This window comes from Spermophilus citellus (assembly GCF_964194105.1).
Source record: "Spermophilus citellus genome assembly, chromosome: 7".
NCBI classification, from domain to species: Eukaryota; Metazoa; Chordata; class Mammalia; order Rodentia; family Sciuridae; genus Spermophilus; species Spermophilus citellus.
The window spans coordinates 27,515,177-27,538,233 of NC_138188.1; the positions used below are offsets into that span (position 1 = coordinate 27,515,177).

General features: G+C 48.8%; 2 protein-coding genes across 6 annotated transcripts in view; both read left to right on the top strand.

Annotated features, from left to right (window-relative positions):
- RAD54L2 (RAD54 like 2) overlaps nt 1–6,550 on the top strand; it is a 121,885-nt gene extending 115,335 nt beyond the window's left edge. For both annotated transcript variants that reach the window (XM_081301122.1, XM_081301121.1), the window contains one exon: nt 676–6,550. In XM_081301122.1, coding sequence (XP_081157248.1) covers nt 676–1,670 — 995 coding nt within the window. In that variant the 3' untranslated portion in view covers nt 1,671–6,550. The remainder of the gene's footprint in view (nt 1–675) is intronic.
- Nucleotides 6,551–8,935: 2,385 nt separating this feature from the next.
- TEX264 (testis expressed 264, ER-phagy receptor) overlaps nt 8,936–23,057 on the top strand; it is a 31,298-nt gene continuing 17,176 nt past the window's right edge. The window contains exons 1-4 of one of the 4 annotated variants that reach the window (XM_081300758.1): nt 8,936–9,084; nt 10,071–10,137; nt 12,637–12,928; nt 22,685–22,906. In XM_081300758.1, coding sequence (XP_081156884.1) covers nt 12,671–12,928; nt 22,685–22,906 — 480 coding nt within the window. In that variant the 5' untranslated portion in view covers nt 8,936–9,084; nt 10,071–10,137; nt 12,637–12,670. The other 3 variants (XM_081300761.1, XM_081300760.1, XM_081300759.1) reach the window with 3 other exon arrangements.

Consider the following 23,057-nt stretch of genomic DNA (forward strand, 5'->3'; position numbering starts at 1 on the left):
ACACCCTACACCTAGATCCAATAATTGTTAGTTTTTGTAAACCTCTCTCTTCCTTTCTATTATTTGAGTCATTTGTAACTTGAAGACTTCATATCATTTTTTAAGATATACTTCAACATATATCTTAAGATTTAAGACATTTTCCTAGCCACAACACTATTATCACACTAAAAGAACAGCTAACAATAATTCTATAATGTTACCAGGTCATAATATATCCAGGTCATATACAGATTTCCTATTTGTGCCAATTCTTCCATAGCTATGGATTTTGTTTTATTTTTTATACTAGGATGGACTGCTTTTTAACTTCATTTACCTCTTTTCTCCCCTGGTCACTGTCTCTTGCCCCTAAAAAAAAGGTCTGATTAGTTTTAAGAATGATCTGATGTTTCATAGCCATTATCTCATAGGATTCATATTGGTAGAGTTTTACAGATTGGGAAATCTGGGTGCAGAAAAGTAACGTGCCTTTTCATGGCTAGACTTATATCTGGGATCAAATGATTTCTTTCTTTGACACTGGGAAGGGTTAACTGAGTGATGTTATTTAGACATCAAATAATTAGAATTTGGGGGGCCACAAGATAGGGTGTTTTAAAAATAGCTTTCCCCCATTGTTTTTCTTCTCTTTATTGCTATTCTGGTGCTAAGTTATCTGTATTTTGTTCCCAGGTTCCCAGGGACCTTCTTGTGAGTCCACAAGCAACGGCAGACACAGTGCCTCATCACCCAAAGCCCCTGACCCTGAGGGGCTGGCCAGGCCCGTCTCTCCTGACAGTCCGGAGATCATCAGTGAGCTCCAGCAGTATGCAGATGTGGCTGCTGCTCGAGAATCCCGTCAGAGCTCCCCAAGCACCAATGCCTCCCTGCCTGGCCCCCCGGCCCAACTCGTGGACAGCAGTGCTGTTCCCGGGACAGCTCTTGGAACTGAGTCACGGCTTGGGAGTCATTGCCTCAATAGTTCCCTTTTGGTGACTGGCCAGCCTTGTGGTGGCAGGCACCCAGTGCTAGACTTAAGGGGCCACAAGCGAAAGTTGGCCACTCCACCTGCCGCCCAGGAGTCAGCCCGTCGGCGGTCCAGGAAGGGCCATCTGCCAGCCCCCGTGCAGCCGTATGAACACGGGTATCCAGTCTCTGGCGGGTTTGCCATGCCACCCGTCTCCTTAAATCATAACCTCACCACCCCCTTCACCTCCCAGGCTGGGGACAACTCCCTGTTTATGGGCAGTACCCCCTCCTACTACCAGCTGTCCAATTTGCTGGCAGATGCCCGCCTGGTATTTCCAGTGACTACTGACCCTCTGGTGCCAGCAGGCCCCGTCAGTTCCTCTTCCACGGCTACCTCAGTCACTGCCAGCAACCCCTCCTTCATGCTCAACCCTTCTGTGCCAGGGATACTACCCAGCTATTCACTCCCATTTTCACAGCCACTCCTGTCCGAGCCGAGGATGTTTGCGCCTTTTCCCTCCCCTGTCTTATCCAGTAACCTTTCACGGGGCATGTCTGTCTACCCTGGCTACATGTCCCCACATGCAGGCTACCCAGCTGGTGGCCTCCTCCGGTCCCAGGTGCCTCCATTTGACTCACATGAAATTGCTGAGGTGGGGTTCAGTTCCAATGATGATGAGGATAAGGACGATGATGTAATAGAGGTCACTGGGAAATAGCTGGGGAGGCTTTCCCCACCTCACTTGGGGTCCCCAGCAGGTTGCTCACAAAGCTGAAAGGCAGTGATCTGGGCTTTTTGAGAATAGGGTTCTTGGCAGGAGGGTAAAGGAAGAAGACAACGAAGAGTGGTTAGCCATAGGGGCAGGGCTCTGTTGCTATTTTTAAAAAGAGGAAAAACAAATACAAAAAACAAAACCCCCAATGGAGCAGCAATAGTGGGAAATCAGGGACCCAAAACAGGGACGGTAGGGCAGGGCAGCCTGTCTCCCTTCCTTCCTGCCTTGCTTATGCTGTCTGCTTGCTTGCTTGCCCATCTGAGTGTAGATGCTCACATCCCATTTCTGTCTTTGGGAACAGTCTCTCCCAAGAGAGCTGCCTTACCGGGTGACTTAGCTTGGCCTGGGGAGGGGAGGGTAGGGAGGGGATGGTGAGTGAGAGAAGGGTGGGCAGGGGGAGCAGACTGAGATCCCATGTAGAATGGGGTCTCTTTAAGGGGTGGGAAGTAAGCAGACCAGGTGTGTGTGTGTGTGTGTGTGTGTGTGTGTACATGCGTGTGTGCGTCCGCACGTGTGTGCGCGCACATACACATGCGCTCGCACGTGTGTATATGTTTGGGTATGTATGTACATGTATGTAACAGAGCAGGGGTGAAGATGGGAGGGGTGGGAGGGAGGGAGGAACTAAGGGGGAAACTAAAAAATGAATTTATCTTTTTTTAAATGGAAATCAGAGAGTGGTGGTTCATGGCACTATTAGTTGAACATCAGGGTGAGCCCAGGAGAAGAGCCATGGAAATCACAAGTTTCCTTCTAGTTGGGTGAAGAGAAGGCCCAGGTAACTCAAGTCCCTGGTTTTCAGAGCCACATCTATTTTAGAAATTGTGGGCAGGGGGAATCATGAGAGAAAATGGGCATTACCGACCTCTGTCTCTTTCCTCAGTGGTTGTCTTTAAGCAGATCTCCCTTTCCAGGGTGAGAGGGAAAAGCACTGCAGTGTGAGTGAGAGGTCATAGAGTGTGGCTGGAAAAGACATTCTTTACCAGGGTGGAACTATGCCTCAGCTGTCTATCCTGGTGGCCTTTCCCTCCCTGTTAGAAAGTTCCATGTTAATTTATTTCTTATGGTTATGGGCAATTATTTATTATTTAGACTTTTCATGTGTCTTTTTTTTTTTTTTTTTTTTTGGTGGCAGGGAAGTTAAGGTTAAGGAAGGTAGGAGATAGGGACATTTTGAGATGTACTAGACCCCATAGCTGCTGGTGAAAAAAAATTCCTGAGTGGGTGGTGAATTTAACAGGGAAAGAGAGTTAGGTTTGACCCAGGGTTAGATTAAACAACTATGTTTTGGAGAGATGTGACCTCTCAGGAAGATCAGGGAATTCTGAGACTGGATAGTTAGTGGTGGTGAGACTCATTCTATAGAGATTGAAACTTGGGATCATGGAGTTTGCTATTGAGAAGTAAGTGACCCCCCCCCCCCCCAATTTGGAGCTGTGTCCTGCTGGAATGATAGAGGTCAGTTGTATGCTGAATAGTGAAACTATGGATAGGCAGCTGCTGGGTTGAGGGAATAGACCATTGATTTCCTGTTAGGAAGTGTTTCAGCTTCCCCAGCTTATCAGGTGATCATTGCAGGCCTGGCGTCTGCTGCCTCCATCTTTGAAGGAGCATGGAGGAATCCTTCCTCTATAGGAGCCTTAAGTCTGGCTTTTGTCTTAAGAGAACCTGAATACATTAGTCATTCTGGCCTCTCCTTCCTTGTTGCCAGTGCAGGGAAGGAGCTTCTAGTCCTTAAACACTGGCTGTCTTCTATTGTTATATTCTGTGTCCTGTTTGTCTCCATCTCCTTCCTCCCATCAAGACTTTGCCAGGCAGTCTTTATGATGAATAAACTTGTCTGGCTTTAGAACTTTACCACCTGTCTGTTGCTCCCCATTGGCTGGGTAGCTGCTGCACTTGCCTCTTCCAGCCCAGGAGGTTGCTTAACCTGGATCTCTACTGACAAGCCCATTCCATTGTTGGAGGGCCTAGCAAACTTTGGGATTTGTTTCCAGGGGAGAGATGGGGAGATGACTGATGGTGTGTGTGTGTATGTGTGCGCGCACACGCGTGTGCATGTTTGTGCACTATACAATAACACCAAAAGTGGAACTTAAGGCGCTTTCTGTTTCATAACACCCTGTCAGACACTTAACTCTTCTATTCATAGAAGCCTTAGATCTTCAATTTAGCTATGCAAATTATTTTAATAATTTTAAAATAGCAGTTCCAACCAGTGCTTTCTCTCTCAGATGCGTCCCAAGAATGGATGGTGAAGGGATTCACTTGGAGTGGGCTCTCAGGTTGAGGCTGGTGCAGTAAGAGTAAGCTAGTCAGAACACACTCAGAACTTGGGTTACACTAATGTTTGTCAGCCCTGGAGCATTGGGATCCTAGAGACGTGTGAGTGAGTGAGTGAGTGTGTGTGTGTGTGTGTGTGTGTATGTGTATGTGTAAAGGGAAAGAGGAATATTTCTGTGTTCACTTACAGGAAGTCGCTGCAGCAGTCTCTTGAAAATCTAGAAACCATTTCAGCAGGAAACTTGATCGATTCACTAGAGGAATAGGCATTTGAAGTTGCCAGGATGCAGATGGGTGTCTGAGAGGCAACACACACCTGTCTGTTCCCTACCCAGTCGTTCCAGGGTCCAGGTCTTGCTTCAGCCCTGCAAAGGCCATAATTCTGGGAAGCTGTCCTGGCTAGAGAAGACTTTTAATCTGATAATATATGCTTCTACTATGTAGGGGGTGATGGTGAGATCATGAGAAACTGAATTGCAACTAGTTTCATGGGTTTTGTTGCTTCTTGTTGTTTTTAATGAACCTGAAAAAACATCTCTGATTTTTCTTCTCTTTATATGAGCTGGTGGGCATATGTGCATGCACACCAAACATGAGCATGTGTGTAAGGGAAGCAGGAAATGTCTTAGAGCTAAGTACCATGTTTTACAGTTTCTTTGATCTGAAACATTTAGTGGTGGCTTCTACCTACCATCTAGGCCCTAGTTAGGGAAGGCTGGTGGTCCAGAGGGAAGGTAGAAGATCAGGCTTAGGCATTTTCCTTCACCATTTTCTTTGATGAAATGTTTTCAAGGGTCTCTCAAGTCTCATTCATCCTGTGTAGCCTAACTACTTTTCCTGGGGAACATAGTACTAAATGATTCAAGATTGCCATTTGTACTGATGCTTGATATCCTTTCTTAATATCTTTGTGGATAAAGACTGCTAGCAGAAATAGAGTAGCTATTTAAGAAAGAAAGTGAACCATGTTGGGTCAAATGTTTTTCTTTAGACTGGATATCTAATCTGTGAAGTCCTTCCCCTTTGAGTTGTGCTGCTTAGGCCTCTATATTTTCTCCTGATTTAAGGATAATTCTGGTCCTTGGAACTCTCTTCCCCAGGAATTCTGTTTAACTACATATGAAATGCCCCACTCTGGGAGCATAAAGTAAAGAGCTGGGGTAAGTTTTACTGATTGGTTGAAACACAACCAAGTTTCACAAGCAAGCTGTTGGCAGAGCAAGGCCTTCTACATCAATTTGTTTAAACCTGGCATTCCTTGCTCTGGGACTGCGTCCTCATCCCTTGGGGAAGGTCTTCTATGGACTTCACATTCCTTGTTCCTAGTGTTCCTGGATATGACTGCCTACTTCCCACTTTTCAGATGACCAGTCTCTCCCTTTGAGCCATGGCTTTCTGTGTACTCAGCCAAGTGGCTCTTCACCAAAACTCCTTTGAGAAGTTATCCTTTCTCCAAAGGACCCCCAGAAGACTTTCTGGCCCTTTGCTGACTGGTCCCAGGAAATCGGCACCTCAAGGCCTGAGAATGCTGTGCTCTCTGTTGCTCCCATTTAGACTCAGTTCTTTTTTCTGCCTTTTCTCTTCTGCCCTGTGTATTCTGCTGTGGTCCCTCAATGTCTGTTCTCTGCCACTAGTTTGGCCCTAGGCCTTTTATGAATACCTGAGTCTTTACAACGATGAACTTCCTGAGCAGGCAGTGTCCACCTTCTTTACTCTTCAGGGACCTGAGTCTGTTCCTTTCCCCTCTCACAGGTCTGTTTGTTGGAGTCATCTAGTGCAGTGAGGAGAGGTAGCCAGGCAGGCTGCAGAATCTGCAATGCAGAGGGCTAGGGGAGGTTTGGGTTCTCTGCTACTACTGGGATGATATTCAGATGAGAGGGGACCTCATACTGTGACCTGACCCAGGACCCTCCCTAGAAGAGAGCTTAGCCCAGCTGTGTTTGAGTGAGTGAGTGTGATAATGTGTGTGCACATGTGTGCTCATGTGCACCTGGGTGTAAAATGACTGTTATCTGGTTGTGTTACTCAGGGTGGGCTGGGGACTAACCAGAAGAATCCCCCAGGCCTGCCCAAGACAGGTTTTTTTTCCTTGTACCCTCTTCAGAGGGATCAGGGGAAGAGGGTCCAGGTGGGTTGAGGGGGTCACAATGGATAACCACTAAGGCCACACTGCTGCCAGGGGTAAGGGGTAGGGTGGGATGGGGGAGATGAGGTAGCCCCAGGGCCCTGGCACCTGGCTTTGGTTTTCCGTCTTCTTTCCTCAGGACGCCCCTGAGGCCTGGGACCTGCGCCTGGCTTAGAGAAGCATCTGTGGCTGGGTGATCCAGCTGCTGGTGTGATCATGGGCTTCCCTCCTCTCTCAGCAGGACAGGCGCTTCTGCCCCAGAGACTGGGCAACTGGCTGTTTCTATGACGTATTTATTTTTACTTGTGTTTCATGTCACTTTTTTAAGGAAAAAAAAAAAAAACAGAACAATTGTAAGTCAGTATAACTGCCTATCAGTTTTCTTTATTTCTCTTTTTGTAAAATAAAATTTAAACTCAAGAAGGCAGTGTTGTCTGATTAAGGAATTGTCTGGACAGCTGATTAGCTGAGTGTTGGTGAAAATATAACTCACCATAGTGACACTGGGACAGCACTTGGGGGGTGAGATAGACGGGAACAGAGGGAAAACTGCTAGCAGGCTCTTTGTTGGCAGTGAGGTACACTGCTTTTTTCAGCCTTTGTTCACCTGAAGAGGTTTGGGTATCCTCTGTTACCCTCCATTTCCAGGCTCTCAGGGAAACAGCAAAATAGTCATTAAGGCTAGTTGGTCCTTAGCCATGGCAAGTCCTATAGGGCAACCCTGTCTAGGCTGAGTGGCTGGGGATTGGGCCAGCATCAGTGGGAGGTGGGAGATGGTGTGTCTGTGAGTGGCTAGTGGCATTGTCAGAAAGCAATCTTAGACTGCATGTGTGTTCCCTGTCATCTGAGTTAGGACTCTAGCCACTGCCCACAGAAAGCTAACCAGGGCTTTCAGTGGGAGGAGGTGGGGAGGGAGGGGACAGTCCACTCTAGCTTCCCAAGTTTAGTTTCATTAAGGGAAGGAATCCTGGGGAAATATTATATGGAAATTAGGGAGAATAAAAGAGCCTATGTGGGAATTCCTTAGATGGAAGGCAAAAGGAAGGCCAAGTCTGGGCTCCTGACAGGGTGATATGTATTATTGGAGCTGGGACTGGGAGTGGAAAGTGTGCAGGATAAAGACTGGATGAGCAGGTTTCAGGCGTATTGCAAGGGGTGAAGAAAGTGCCTTGCAAAGCAAGCTGCTGACTCCTAGTGGCCAACCAAGGCCTTTCAGAGATCTTACCAAGGTGGCATTTACACTGTTGGAAGCAGTGGGGAGATGAAGCCTGGCAGACTGCTGGCTACAGCCCTAGTGGAAGGCTAGCTCCCCTTCCACAACAGAGTGCTGGCTGAAGCTCCTAAGGCACACCCTGAACTTGATTTCCCACCCCAGCTAAAGGAACTGGGCAGAGAGTACAAGGTGAGAAAAGGCAACTTTAGACTTTTCCTGGAAGAAGCTCATCAACTTCTGAGAAGTAGAATTGATGGGCAAACCCTGTAGGCAGAGACTGTCTCTGAGCCAGTGCCATACTCCTCTTTGTGTCACAGAAAATGCTTCCAAATGTATACCTAATAGTCATGTGCTTGATTTTCATCATTAGAACCTGCTGGCCTGGCCCTGAGTTAGGGGACCAGCTGCCCATTCTGCCAGTCTCCCCAGGGTATGGGGACAGACTTAGCCCTGTGGTAAGATTTAGTCCCCTCTCCCTGTAGAAAGAAGAAATGTGAAGCAGACAGAGAGGGGGGAAAGCCAGGATTATGACTACCTTTGTGGGACCAGCCTGCCCTTTGCTGGTGTTGTAGTGGGATTTACAAGATACACTGCACACATGGCGTTTGACTTTTTCTACAGCCACCTTCATTGTGTTCCCTTTAGAGTGATCCCCCTCCCAAACAGCAGTCCTCATCAGAAGGACCAAGATTGTCCTTGGCCCAGCCTGTCTTGTTTATAAGCAGGCTTATGAGGGTAATTGTCTCCTTCCACACCTCCTTCACTGTAAACCTAGGCTTCTCAGGCTACCAGGGCTTTATCTTGGGCACCTAGCATAGTGCTTTGTGGTTCTGAGATAGAAGCTGAAGATTGAACCTGTCCTCAAGGAATTCGAAGTAGGTTAGGCTAAACCAGGTCAGAGTAGCCTTCCCCAGCCACATCCAGGATACTGGAGGAGTCTAAGGGAGGAATTCCCCTGGAACTAGCTCCAAGAAGATGGGGATTTGGTTTTGTTCACTCAGTATCCCCAGCCCCTAGAACTGTCTGGCAGGACTTGATAAATGTTGGATGGGAGAATGATTATTCCTGTGCCCACTGAAGGAAAGTTAGTGGGGGGTGAGTGGAAGCCAGAAGCAGATATTTATGTTGTTGAGAGGTTGGATCCACCAGTTTCTCCCCTGAGCCCAGAATGGGATTGAGCTTCTATAGCTTTAAAACGGAAGCAAGTGGCCTTGTGTTGCTTGGTTCCCAAGCATGTTATGAAACCTCAATTAGATAAACTGGCCAGAGTTAAGGGTTGTACCAATGCTAGAAGTTGACATTGCTGTGTCGCACCTTCCTAACCTGTACAAACAGTTTTCTATAGTCCGGTTTCCCGGACCCCCGCCTGACCCTTTCTTGCGGCCACCAGGCTGACTTTTCCCCGCGTCTTGAGCTGGGCTGTCGCAGTAGAGCTTCCGCCAACCCAGATACCCTGGGGTGTTGTTCAGTCAACCCTCTGCAGCCTGTTTGCTTGCTGGAGGCGGGAAGGTACACTGTGGGCTCCACCCCAGCCAAGTCCCTGGGATTGGCGCGCGCGCGTTGCTACGGAGACGGGGCGGGGCCGCCCCCTGGGTCCCGGGCGCACGCGCCCACGGCCACGGCCACGTCCCGCCGCGAGAGGGGGCGGAGCGAGCGTGAGCGGCGGGCGCGCGCAGGCTCCGCGACCGATCCCCGAGCTGCCTGTGTAGGGCGGCGTCCGTGGGATGGCTGCTGAGGTGAGGGCCGGGCCAGAGAGGCGTCCTCGCCGGGGCGTGGGACTGGGGCCACGGTCCTCCCAGGCGTGACCTCAGGCCTCCCCGTGACCCTTTCGTGGCCCCCTGCGACCTACGCCACCCTTTGCATATCGTCTTGTCCACAGCTGGCCCCGGTCAGGTCCGAGGCCCTGAATGCGACTTTGGGCCAGCCCTTCCCACCTTAGGTCACCCACTACCTCAGTCGCGGGTACGGGGCTTGTCTAGGGGCAGTGGAGCTGGGGAGGAAACGGAGGCATGAGTCACCTTTTAAGTCCATCTAATTCACGAGGCCGCGCCTCGCCGCCCCGCTGCAAACTTTAGCGTCCCTTAAGTTGCAGAGGTGCGTGGAGCTACAAGAGCCGTGAGCGGAGAGAAAGAGGCTAGACATATAGTCAAGGCTTCGGGCAAGGGCTGGAAGCCGAGAGCGAGAGGCGGCGCCCTCTAGAGCGCGCGGGCCCCTCAGAGCCGCTGTCTTGCCTCTTCGTTCTAGAGCCAAAGTTTTGCCAGCGCGGGGCCCTTTAAGGCCGGTCGTCCAAGGACCGGCCCTCCTCCAAGGCGCATGTGAGCGGCCTCAGGAAGCTCACACCGGCCGCCAGCCCCCATACTCACCCAGCCCCCATGCACACCCGCTTGAGTGGTTAGGCGTCTGAATCTGGGGCCTCTGATCCGAGGGTAAACTGAGGCCAGAGAAAGGGCACATCCTTCCCAAGGTTAGTGGCAGGGCTGTTTGGGCACCAAGTGTGGTGGCTGGAACCCACCAGGAAGAGGGGTATGAGGAAGGCTCTAGAGAAGATCCAGACGTTGTGAGGGTGGGTTTGGCTTCTGATTTCCCCAAGGTTTTGAGTATGGGGTGGTGGGTGCTTGCAGAGGACCTGGTGGGCTTTCCTTGGGAAGGGGTTAGTCAGGGCGTGGAGCCCTACCCAGTGGTTATTTCCTGGGCTGGAGTGACTCTTCCTTTCTGCCCCCAGCACTGGAGCACTTGGCCCCTGCTGCGCTGGATGCCATGAGTTGCTAAAAGTGAACCTGGCTTTTCAGGTGAGCCTCCCCAGCCCTTCTTCCCTTTATCTTTTGTGTAAGGGGGAAATTAACATTTCCCTTCTTCCTTTCTACGTGCTTTAAAGCTCTGCTCCCACACCCTGCAGGAACATTTACCCCCTTTCTGAGCGGTTTGGGAGAGGCAAAAGAAAGGTGGGAGTTAAATTCCTTTGAAATAGAGGTGTGCAGAAGAGAGTAGCACAGAGTAAGGGCTTGTCACTCCTAGAGCAATCCGTGTCCTTGATGCTGAGAGCTTCAGGTCTTGAGTTCAGAGATGTCCAACCTGGATTAAATGCTTGGGATTTTCTGGAAGCCAGTCATCAGGGAGGAGAGAGAAATTGGAAATGGGGGCTGGGTCATGCTGCCTGGGTTCTCATTGCTTACATTTTGGTTCAGGTGACTGTTAATACCTGTGTGATCTTGGTCAAGTAGCTTAATGTTACTTGAGTCTTTGGGTGAAGATGATGGCCCCCATGATTCAGTAGAAGAGGCTAGCTAGGCCACCCATCCCAAGATGACAAAGACTAGAGTAGAGGTGAAGGGCAGGAAAGAAACTTGAATCAGCATGGCCACTTAGGGAAGGACACATATGAGGGTACTGTGACCAAAGGTTTGTTTTCAAGAGAAAATTTTAGGGTTTTAAATTTTAAGGGTCTTGCATGGTTGGGGAATTTGCATAGTTAGTGGAGTAAGTCATCCTAGTCAGGCCATGGTTGATGACTATCTGAGGACTGGTTCTGTGAACTTCCTGGAAGGTCAGAATTGGAAAGTCATCATCACTTGAATGGGCAGTTTGGTTTCCATTGTGAGATGATTACTCCTGCTTTGGGGGCAGCCTTGGTTTCCTCATGGAATAATTGTTCCCACTAAGGGGAGCAATTTCATTTTGAGATGATGCCTTGACTTTGCTTGAGGTAGTATCAGTCCTTTTTCATAAAGAAACTTATCAATTGAGCCTGTTCCTGGAATCCAAGGTAGCTGAAGGAGGAAGTAGCTCAGAGTGGGGAAAAAATAGTTAAAAGAGGAAAATGGAGTCAGAGAGGGACAAAATGGATTTAGTTGTTTAGGTTAGTAACTGGGTCCTCATTCTGATATTTCCAACCACTTGTTCCCTGATCTATACTTGCTTTGTGTGTGTGTGTGTGTGTGTGTGTGTTAAGTACCCAAATCAACTGGAGATAGAATGAATAGGACAGGGAATTATATAAAAAAGATAATGAATCTGATGGTCAAGAGCACCTGTGAGTGAGAAGACCTGTGGGAGGCACTTCATTATGATACAGTAGGATTATAAGTGTATGAGACTTCTTTGAGATGCAAATGCTGCATGCTCTTTGACTTGAAAAATAATGTTTTAGCATACTCTCTTCACATTCACAACCTACAGGGACCAACCTTAGGGATAACTTTTCCATAGGGCAGAAGCATTGCCTTTTCAGCTCCAAAACCTTTAAAATTTTAAATATTAATTTTATAATATTAATTTTAAATAATTGGAGTGGGAGTGTTCCCCCAGTAGGTCCCATGCTCCCTTTAAGTAGTTTTCTGGATGCTGTGATCCCTCCCTTTATGTTACTGTGCGTAGCCTGCTTAAAAAAGAGCATTCAGCCTCAGTCTCTAAGTTGCTGGGAGGCCTAGACAATCTGTCTGACCTCTGTGGATCTTGAGCCTATTCCTGTATAGCTTTTTTGCTTCTTTTGAGTAACTGTTACTTCCCTGTCTTTTTGTGTTTCTACTTATACCAGCCTTTTCCTCTTACTTACTGTTTATATTCTGTGGGCTGGGAAAGAAGAGTGAAGCTGTTAGCATTGGTGGAAAGTTTAGGGCTGAACTTCGTTCTGGGTGCTCAGGCTGGTTTGCTTTGACTTCTCCTCTGGTTCTGGATGGGTGAGCTTGCCGGATAGCAGGGTCCCTGCAGGACAGATATACTTATCAAAGGAGAGTTTCCTATGAAAAGTCTCTTGAGACACATTTTCCCCCTGGGGTTTTGTTCCTTATGATTTTCCTATTAATAAGTGTTTGGATCCTGATGCATGTCTATCCTCTGTCCTCTGAAAGTAGTTCCTGAGGCTTGGGGAATCTGGGCTGGCAATTGGGCTCAGCTGTGGGAAGGAAGAGACACTGTGGGGAAAGGCTGAATTGTGGTGTCTGGCCTATCTTAGGAGAGGCTGATCAGGGCCAGGAGTATATCCCTTGCTGATTCATTCTTCTGTCCCTCTATGACACAGTTTGCCCAGGTGTGACCAGGGCTGTTAGCTGCCAGACAGAACTTCTCTGAGAGCGTCAATGACTGTGATTAAGAAATAAAGAAGCTTGTGGCTTCAGTCATCCTTTGTAGCTCCCTTCTAGGTCACCCTATGTGTAAACACCTCTGGCTCCTCCCCCTTCTGGGTCAGAGCATCCAAGACAAGGCTAAGGTTGGGCCAGAACCAGCTGGTGGGTAGGTGGGCACAGTCAAAGCAGGCTATCAGCCTCCTCTCTCTTCTGTCTCCTTTGCAGCTGCCTTGGGGTGCTGTGTGGGAGGCCCAGAACCATGTCGGACCTGCTCCTACTGGGCCTGATTGGGGGCCTGACTCTGCTGCTGCTGCTGACATTGCTGGCCTTTGCCGGGTATTCAGGGTTGCTGACTGGGGTGGCAGTGAGTGCTGGCTCACCCCTCATCCGCAACATAACTGTGGCCTACAAGTTTCACGTGGGGCCCTATGGCAACATTGGGCAGCTTTTCACAGAGAGCTGCAGTATATCCCCTGAGCTCCGCTCCATCGCTGTCTACTATGACCACCCCCATATGGTAAGGAGTCTCCATGGGATTCTACTTCACAGATAGACCTGGGTCTGGGCTTAGTGGGGCAGAGGAGTTTGGGTTTCTGGGGGAAGGGTGGGGAAGTCTTTGAGTTGACCTTGTAGACCATCTCCTCTCTGAGCTTGAAGCCTCTTCCTTATTTAGCTTGGACTATTGCTTTAGGTACCCATTAGCTGACTTTTTATTTGCCCAGGTCTGGTTCCCCTTGCTCATGGCTACTTTTAAGTTATTTATTTATTAGTTGTAGTTGGACATAATATCTTATTTATTTATTTTTATGTGGTGCTGAGTATTGAACCCAGGGCCTTGCACGTGCTAGGCAAGCACTCTACCACTGAGCCACAACCCCAGCCCTACTTGTAGATTTTTGGAATTAGTGGAATGTATTACTGTAAGTCCCTAGTTTCCACTTGGACCTTTTGCCGCTGCCTCTTGCTGTGCCTTTTCTGTGTCCATTTGGGGCCAGTGTGTTAAGGCCAGGCAATTCAGATTCTGTCCACTCTGGGGGGTTACATCTTATTTCTGTGCTTTCACTCCTTCAGTTCTCCTGCTATAGTGAGAGGGCAGCCCCCAGACATGGGGCTTGGAATCCTACCTCTCCAGACATGATAGTGTTTTCCTGTTCTCCTGGTGATGTATTTCCTTAGACATCAAGCTCCTAGTTGAGAGTAAGATAAGTGGAGCCAGATGAACTACTCAGAATGTCCAGGATGCTGGGGTCAGTGCATCACTGGCACTCTGTGGGTGTCTGGCTGTGCTATAGCCTACAGTGAGTCAGGGCTTGCCAATGTAGCCTCCTGCCATGCTATGGGGTGGTACTGCCCACAGGTGGGTGAGCTGGCAGCTCTGCTAAGGGTTGTTCAGCCTTCATTTCTGAGCCATGTCAAACCAAGTATTTATGAATCCCTAGCTCTGATTTCCTTGTCTGGAGAGCACAAGTGAACAAACATTATGGCCTACCCACTATTGGCTGACCAGGCATCACTGGAGTAACCGAATGAAACAGGGTGTGCTGACTCCCTCTCTCTGCCAGGTTCTACTCTACACCTATACTCAACAGATGAATCAGATCTGGTCCTGACCTCAGGAGATTGTGTAGTTGGCAAGTCAGCCTTTTACAAATGATTCTTCAATAAGGCCTGGGTTTGGTGTCCATAGAAGTTTGAGCTATAAAGGCCTCGACTTTGTTGGGAAGATTTAGAGAAGAGGTGGATTTCAGTTGGGCTTTCCCACATGAGTAGAATTTGGCTCTGCTACAAAGGGCCGCATGACTAAGAAAACTGTAGGAACAAAAACTTGGAGACATGGAATTAGAGGGGAAGTGAGGCCAGTGAGCATGTGGTGGATAGAGAAAGTAGTGGAAAAAATCCCTGATCCACGTGGTGAGGAGGTGCAGCTGGTTGAGAGAAAGGGAATGGCACTGTTTGCCACTTTCATCTTGGGAAGCTAATTGGAAGACAGGTGGAGGATGGAAAGAGATGAGGCAGGGAGGCCATTAAAGAGATTGAACTGGGCCCAGGTGAGAGATGATATAGGTAGTTTGAGAGATGAGTAGACACTAAGGTTTCATAATCACATGGCTGGGAGATAGCATTATATGAAGATGGGAGCATTGGGGCCCAAGTGGGATGGCACAGGTACTGGGCTGTGGGCCTCACCTTCAACCCTGCTTAGGGTCTATTGTGTAAGTCCCTGCCTCTCCTGCCACATCTGGCCTAGATAGAACCCCTCTGCAAGGCTAGAGGAGGGAGGAAAATTCCTGTAGCTGCCTCTTTTCTTCTCAGTATATCTTCATGTTCTTGAAGTAGCACATTGCCTCTTTGGTAGGAGATCCTAATTCCAAGTTGGGAAGGGCCAAGGCATCAGATATTCTGGGGCCAGTGCTGGAGGCTGGGCCAGGGAAGAATGAGATAGAAGAACCCTGATAAGAGAGACTCTCCCTATGACCCTCTGGCCTGGCCACTGCTTCTAGATAGCTCACCATGCAGCTCTCCCTGAGATGTGGTGGACTCCATAGAGTGGGCCCTGGTTGTCCAGGGTTGGCTGGAAATAGTCTGTCTTAGGTGCTTGTCTAGGGGGCCCTGGCCTGAGAGCTAGCCTTGAAACTGGCAGTCCTAGGTTCTGATTCTATCCCATTGCTATCCTGCTGTGCAGTCTTGGGTATATCACATAATCTTTCTGAGCATCTGTTTCCTCATCTGCAGGGTAGTGGTAAAATACCTGTTTCATAGGTAGGCTGACAAGGGCTTAGTTAAGTGATACACGTGAGGTCTTCACTTCAGTGCCTGGTGATCAGTGGATGTTTAACAATGACAGAGAAAAAGGTGGAAAAAAATTAGCATGTGCTGAGGGGTCTAACCCTTTGTCTGGCTATAGACATCTGGCTGGCTGTGGACTCATCACAGACGATGAAGGAGCAGGTGAAGGTGGCCTCTCTGATCCTGCTCCTTCTGGTACGGTCTCTCAAGAAGATACCTGTGTCCATATTCAGAGCTGACTTATACCCTGGCACTTGGGATGGCTCAGGGACACTTGGGTTTCTACCTACTCTGGGAGCTGGGCAGTGCCTTCTCTGCCTGATGGAGATTATGAAAGGTCTAGGGACCCATGAACTCCCAGGCTTTAGGTTCTCAGAGCTTTCTGGTCTGGAGGGCTCTGAGGCCTCCTGGTCACACTTTGATACATAGAAGGAGAGACTGAGGTGCAGAGAGCATTTTCTTGTTTTCATTCAACAAACATTTGAGTACTAGATGTGTGCCACGCTTTGTGCTGTGCAGTGATGTGCCATTGGGACCAAGGAGCCCAGCCTTTAGGACCTCTCAATGTGGAGGTGTCAGGGAAACCTGGAGGGAGGTCCCATTCCCATCCTAGGCTGCCTCTGCTAATTTGGTCCAGCAGGGGGCCCTGTGTATTCTGATTCTCTGAGAAAGACAAGATAAAGGCTGACCTGTTGAATGTCTCACCTCAGCTCCTCCCTCCCCAGCCCAGCACAACAGGAATCAGAATGTAGTTTCTGAGTGCAGAGGAAGGAAGGCTGTTTCACACTCTGAGGGTGGAGTAGTAACCAGGTAGACATACCACCTGGCTTTGGCTGCCCCCCTATAAGATATGGACTGATAGCTCTGCTCCCTAGCCACACCCTTTCCTGGCCTAAGTTGGTCAGCCAGGAGATTGGTCCCTGAGAAAGGTCTGGCAAAACCCCACTTAGGCCATTTCTGGAAATGGCACAAGAAAGAACATTGGCAGTTTCTGTGGACTCTTTTATATCAGATTCTGCTTGAATTCTCAGCCCTGTGTCCCAGAGTCCTGTATGAAAGGAGGCTGTAAGGTCTTTGAAAATGGTTTCTGTAAGGCAGAAGGAAGTTATTCCCTTTCTTATCTCTGAAGGCCGTGGCATGGCTGAGGGTGGGGAAGGGAGGAAGGAGGGAGTATGTGTTGGGAAGTGGACAGGCCCCAGAAGTGGCTAAAAGTGTTGCTCTCCCATCCAGGGCCCAGGGTCCAGCATTTATGGCCATTTTCTTTTCAGGGTACCAGAAGGGTTGGGGCTGGTTCCAGAGACCTGTAGTCAGGTGTAGGTGGACCTGCCACACCCTTCATACACACTAGTCCACATAGTTAGGTCCTGGCTAGAAAAATTGCTCTGCCCCCAGCTCTGCTTTCAAGGTAGGTACTGGGGTTTTGGAAATTGACTTTAGCCTCCTCTTCTGGGCCTCGTCCTCTGGAAGCCTTCAGTGTTGGAGGGGAAGGAAATTGCTGGGTGGACCTTGTACTCTTCCCTTGATCCTGTCCAGCTCTGGCCTTGGACAGGCCCTAGTGTCTGGTATGCTCTCACCATGCCTGTAGTCTTTCCTGTCTCTAGCCTGTGTCTCTACCTTCTTTCTCACCCTGCACTGCCCATCTCTACTGCTGTGTTTGGGGCTTAAGCAACCTGCCTGGATGAGGCAAGAGGGTGGAACAGCCAGTTGCATTTACCTGGCTCAGGCAGGCTGCATCTGCTGGTCATATCCACCACTCACAGGTGATACTTTCCCTAGGCTTAGAGTAGATGGGGTACTGGTGATGCTTTGAGTTCTGTCTTTAGGAAGCTAGACTGTGTCATTGAAGCTCCCTTTTCCTTTAGTTCACTGGCAGTCAAGATCTGGGGCCACCAAGTCTGCAAGGCCTGAGACTGATGAGAATTCTGAATTCTGTGTATGGGAGGCACTTAGGTCAGATGAAGTCTGAGAAGGGGTGAGGGAGTAGGATTTCCTAGGATTGACCTCCTCAACAGGGGCAAGAGAATATGGGCTGGGCTGATGCTTTCTGAAGGTTCAGGCTGTGCCCTATCCCAATTTACCCTATAGTTACTTTCTGCCAGGTAGAGCCGAAATCTTTGCTCTGCAGCAGGTTTACTGTGGGACTATTCTGAAAAGGCAAACCCCTCTCTGCCTACTCAATCTGCTCATGGAAGATGTTGAGGTGAGGTATGAGAGGAGAGGGTTTTGAATTCACCCTTCTGTGCATACCTGTGTATGACACTAGATGTGTTACTTGGCTTCTCTGAGTCTGTCTCCTTAGCTATCAGATTGAGATGAAAGAATCTCTATCTTAGGGTTTCCTTTTTTGTTGTTGTTCATTTGTATGTTTTGGTGTTGGGAACTGAACACAGGGCTTCTTGCACATTAAGCACATGCTCTACTATTGAGCTATACCCCTAGCCCAGAGTTTTTGTTTTTGTGGGGACTAAATGATGAGGATAAGTCCCAATACCTGGCCCCAAATAGGTGCATAGCACCCTTGACATCTATCCCTGCCTCTCAGAGCTTTGTAGGCAGAGCCATTGTACCTTTAGGAATCCTGCCTACCTCCTGCAGGTTGCCTGAGCTGTGTGAGGAAACAGTGCAGGGAAAGGTCATTATGCAGCCTGTTCCTAGCCAGAGCCTAATTCTCAGACTTCCAAATGGGAGTGGGTTGTGTAGTGCAACTCTGGAGATGGTCTGCTTAGATTTGAATTTTAACACTAACACTGTTTTGCTGTATGACCTTTATTGAGTGGCTTGGGGCAGGGTTGGGTCTCAGGGGCAGGGTTGATAATAGCATGTACCACACATGGCTGTTTGGATTTGATGATTTTATATGTGGAAGGCAGCAGCTGGGGCAAAATGGTGAAGCATTGTTAGGTATCAGCTGTTGTTAGAAGTATGCTTCTTAGAGGGGCTGTTTCTGAAAGAATTCTATGTGGGAACTCAAGAAGCCCCAGAACCCCCTCTTTGAAAGTTGACATCTTGCTGAATCCTCCCTTCTGTCCAAGCCTAAAGTATGTGGGTCCTGACTTCTGGCCTGGCTGACTTCATTAGCCCATGTGCTGAATGTTGCTTGCCTTAGTGTGCCTGGGCACTAGCTGCTCAGGGAAGTTGAACACACAAGGCTTAGTGTGTTGACTTGCAGCATCCATGACAATGAAAGAGGCCTACTGTCTAACTTGTGTAATGGGCAGGTGTTGCTGTTGTGTTACCCTGGGAGTACCAGTGCAAGTGAAGGGCACCGCCTCTACTTTTTCCTTTACCTTGGGTGGAACACTCTGAGTTAGGTGGGCTGGCATAGGAGGGATTAAGGAAGCCCTCTGGGCCTGGGCCTGGCAGATGTGGCAGCTGTCCTGATTGATTGTACAGATTGTGGACCTAGATCTGTCCATTTCTACTGAGGCTAGCTAACACCATTTCTCTTTTCTGGATCCTGGAAGAAGTTTATCTTATCTGGTTCTTATACTCAATGACTTTCTGAGGTGACTTTCTTCATTGGCCTTACAACATGGGGTTATAGGGACCTGTGAGACCACTAGAATGGGTTGTAGTGCCAGCCTTAGAACCAACTCAGACCTGGAAGCTTGAGGTTTCAGACAGACTGCCCTATTCTCACATTCCTGGGGCTCAGGAGACTGCACAGCCCAAAGGAGATGCATTGGGGCCTAACATGCCCTTGTCTCTTTCCTGGTATTCTTACTTTGAGGGCGGATCCTGGGTTGACTTTCCTTTTCTCAAAGTGGTGATGGATTTGACCATTGCCCTCTTTCCCTGGTGTGGTTCTTGACTGGTACATTTCTGGACAAGCTGTTCTTCTGTGCACAGGTGCCCAAGTAAATGGCTTATATGGGGAAGAAAGGGAGCATGCAGATGGGAGGCCCAGACCTTTATCCTAGGGTTAGTTGCAAATAAGGGTGTTTCATTGAACCAAGGTGGATGAGGTCTCTTGTCATCAGGAAATAGGCCCTTGGCCACCTTAGTAAGCAATTTTCTTGGAGGTGTACCTGGGCTTTCCTGGGAGTCTGGGAAGCTTTTCTCTGTTACTGGACTATCCTTGCCACTCCTTGGATTATTTTAGGGCCTGTCCTCTCTTCCTTGCTCTTTCCCAACTCCAGCTTGGCATAGGGCTGCTTAGCAGATGGTGGGCTTGCTGAGGGATTGCCTGTACTGCAACCAGCCACTGACTGGGGCCTGGGAGAGCATAAGAAATGTCCTAACTTATGGAATTAAGAGATTGCTCAAGCAGGAAGGGAGGCCCTGTGCCCTAGACACCTCCAGGATCCTGGGAGCTCTGTCTCTATTGTTTACCTCTCTTCATAGTGGCAGAAGCTCTTCATTTTCTTCAGGTGGAAGGAAAAGAGGCTTGATTATTGTGCACAGCTTATATGTGCAGCAGTGTGCATGTATGTACCATCACTGAGCATACCCAAGGGACTTTCTGTGTATTCAGGGATACTGGAGCTTTCTGCTTTGAGACCTGGAGTGTGGTGGGGAAAGATGGGGAGGCCTCATTATAATGTAGCTCAAGACCTGCTTCCTTAGTAGGTATTTGGGATCAGAGGAGGGGTAGCTTGGTGGGGAGCAACAGAAGGCTTCAGGGGGTAGGGTTGAGTCTTATAAAATGGATGGGAGTTTTCCAGGCAGAAGGGACTCTGGAATAGGGTGAGGAGGGATGTTTTGGGCAGAGGAAGTAGCATGTAAGAAGGCAGGAAGCATGGGAGGACGTGGAATGTTTGACTGCAAATAGTTCCTTGTGGCTATGTGTAGGGGTGTGGCAGGAGAAGAGGATGGCAAGGCAGGCTAGGCCAGAGCCTGGATCTGTTCCTCCCTCTACCACCTAGATACTCAGTGGGTGCTTGCCCATCTAGGTTCTGTCCTTTTCTTGGGTCTGGTACAGCAGAAGGAATGTGAGATGAATGTGTAGACAAGTCCAGGCAGTATTGTATGGGCCACTCTAAAAGAACATGCTGGACTTGGGGGTTTGGTTTCATTTTAGAGGTAAACTGGGAGCCATTGAGAGACTCCAGTCAGGGTTATCTTGTATGTGTGTTCTTGTGCCTTTGGGAAACTGAAGAAGGTGTTGAGCTGGGCGTTCCATGATTTCCTGATTCCAGGAAAGACCTAGGACCTGGTTAAAGAGTAGAGAGCAAGTAACCTTCCACTCATTCATTTCTCCCTCTAACCTATATTGGATGTTTCTTTTGCATGAATTAGGATATGCAAGTAGGCTTTGTGGCAGGTACAGCCCTTTAGTTTGTTAGTGGAGGCCTGTCAACAGAGGCCTGTAGAGAATGTCTGTGGGAACCTCCTGCCCATCTGGCTATTTGCAAGTCTTAGGGTGTGAGTGGGACAAGTGCACCATCTAGAGACAAGAGGTGGTACTGCAGCAATCTCCTGCACCTCTTGCCTGGGTAGAGTGGAAGGGGCTCCAGACCAAGAGAAGTGACTTGCTATAAGTAGATTTGATAATGGGCAAGAGAGTTTACAGTAAAATATTGAGGGATGGTATTTGGAAGAGGAGACAGTGCTAACAAGCTACCCTAAAAGGATCCCTAAGAGGGTGAGCCTTTGAACCAGTGGGTTCTGTAGGGATTGTATTTTCAGAAGTTAGAGTAGATAAGCATTCTAGGCCAAGGGACAGTTATTGGGATGATCTTATAGCTATGAATAAACAATCAAAGTTATGGAGTACTTGGTGAATACTGGGCCTAGGCTAAGGCCTTATGAAGTATTTCCTTTAATATGATAGGTCTTTATGTAGATATCAAGGAACTGAGGTTCTAAGAGATGTGGCCAAGATTACATGATTCAGGATTCACACCTTGGCTATCTTCTCTCCAGCTGTGGTTCTGACCACTGCACCATATTGCCTGTCACCGATGCTGTGAGCCAGACTTGATACCATAGGATTCAAGGGGACAGTAAGGGAACTAGAGCCACATAACTGTGTGATATTCTAGAGATGATATCCTGGAATAGGTGCCCAAGTTGCAGGCAGAGCATGATTCTAAGACAGGGCTGGGTTGACCAGAGTAGAGGAGGTAGATCAGGGCTGAGAAAGCCCTAGAGGATTGCTGACAGGGCTTATAGAGGGCTGTAATGGGAGGGTAGTGGCAGTCAGGTAATGACCTCACAGTTGTGGGAATGTGGGTTGAGGAGGAGGGTAAGTGGAGATAGAGGAAATGACTTGCTTGAATTTAGGGGTCAGTAAGCTCTGGGTATGGGGAGAAAGGAGCCTTTAGATTTATCAAGACCCAGAATTGAAAATTCAAGAACTGTGATGAGTGTCCTGGATTCAGGAACATGAACCCATGGGGGCCCAGCCTGAAAGCTGGTACTGACTTAAATGACAGGAAAGTGGACATGGAAAACAAATAGCAGGAGGTGAGACAGACTGAGGCTTCCTGGTGCTAGAAGAAGTGAATACTAGCCTCGAAAGCTCTGGGTCAGTCCTAGAAAGTGTTGGAGGCTCACATAAGAACTATGTGAGCCTCTCTGTCCATCTGGCTAGGGCTTTTGAGTGCCAGGAAAGGAGTATAGGAGGGACAGAGAGAGAGAAGGATAGGAAGTGTGGACGCTAGAGGCCAAGAGACTTGGAGGGAACCAGAATTCTGGGGCTTAATCAGGGAGGGACTTGGAAAGTGGAATAGGTCCCAGGATGGGGCATAGATTGAAGAGAAGGTCTGGAGGCCCTAGTGTTAGTGGCTGGTTCTACCTGTGCACCTGGAAGAAGATTCCCTTACAGATTTTTTATCTGCTACTCAGAGCTCAGTGTGATCCTACTTCCTGCAGAGTACTTTTCACAGTCCCTCCTCAACTAGATGCCAGGTCCCCAGTCTGGCCTGTAACCTGCATGAGTACCTGTGTACACACACATACTTGCTTTCCTGGGACATGGCCAGGAAAGCAAGCTGTGGGCTCTTCAGTTCTGCTCCCTTGCCTGCCATAATTTCTCTGCCATTGAAGCTTGCTTCTATAGGTAATGGGAGAGAAACATGCTAATTGGGCTGTGCTGGATCCAAACTTCAGGATCAATGGACTATAGTCCTGCTAGAACCCTACAATTGGGGGCTGATAGAAGGTCACATCAAAAAGATGGGAGTGCCCTCTGAATCATGCTGTTGATGGGCCATTTTGAGGATGGCTCTCTGTCCTTCGTTCTCTTGGGGTACAAAAACCAAGTCTGATTCCTCACTATGACCCGTAGGTCTCCAATATGGGGCATAGCATATTTGTTGAAGGAGTAAATGAAGGGTGGAAGAGAGTCTTGCAGCAGGATGCATAGGTGGACCTTGGTTGGGTTTTGGCAGGAAAATGGCCAGCTTTATTCTGGTACCAGGGGCTTTGTGGCCTTTGGAAGCAGTTGGTTCTCCCAGGCCTAAGCTGGCACAGACCCGGGAGACAGGAGGTCTGAGGGTCTCCTTTCTTTGCCCAACTCTGACCCCCTGGTCTGCCTCCACAGGTGCCCCCTGAGAAGTGTCGCTGTGCAGTAGGCAGCATCCTGAGTGAGGGTGAAGTGTCTCCCTCCCCTGAGCTCATCCAGCTTTACCAGAAATTTGGCTTCAAGATATTCTCCTTTCCAGCACCTAGCCATGTGGTGATAGCCACTTTTCCTTACACAACCTCCCTGTCCATCTGGCTGGCTACCCGCCGTGTCCATCCTGCCTTGGACACCTACATCAAGGTGAGACACACTGGTATGTGTTTGCGAGGCGGGCATCAGCCAGATCCCTTGGGTGGGCATGGGAAGGACTGCCCAGGATGGGAGGAAGAGGTGGTTTGGGAAGAACAACACCCTAGGGTTCCATGAGAGCAGGTGCCTGTGAGACTAGGAA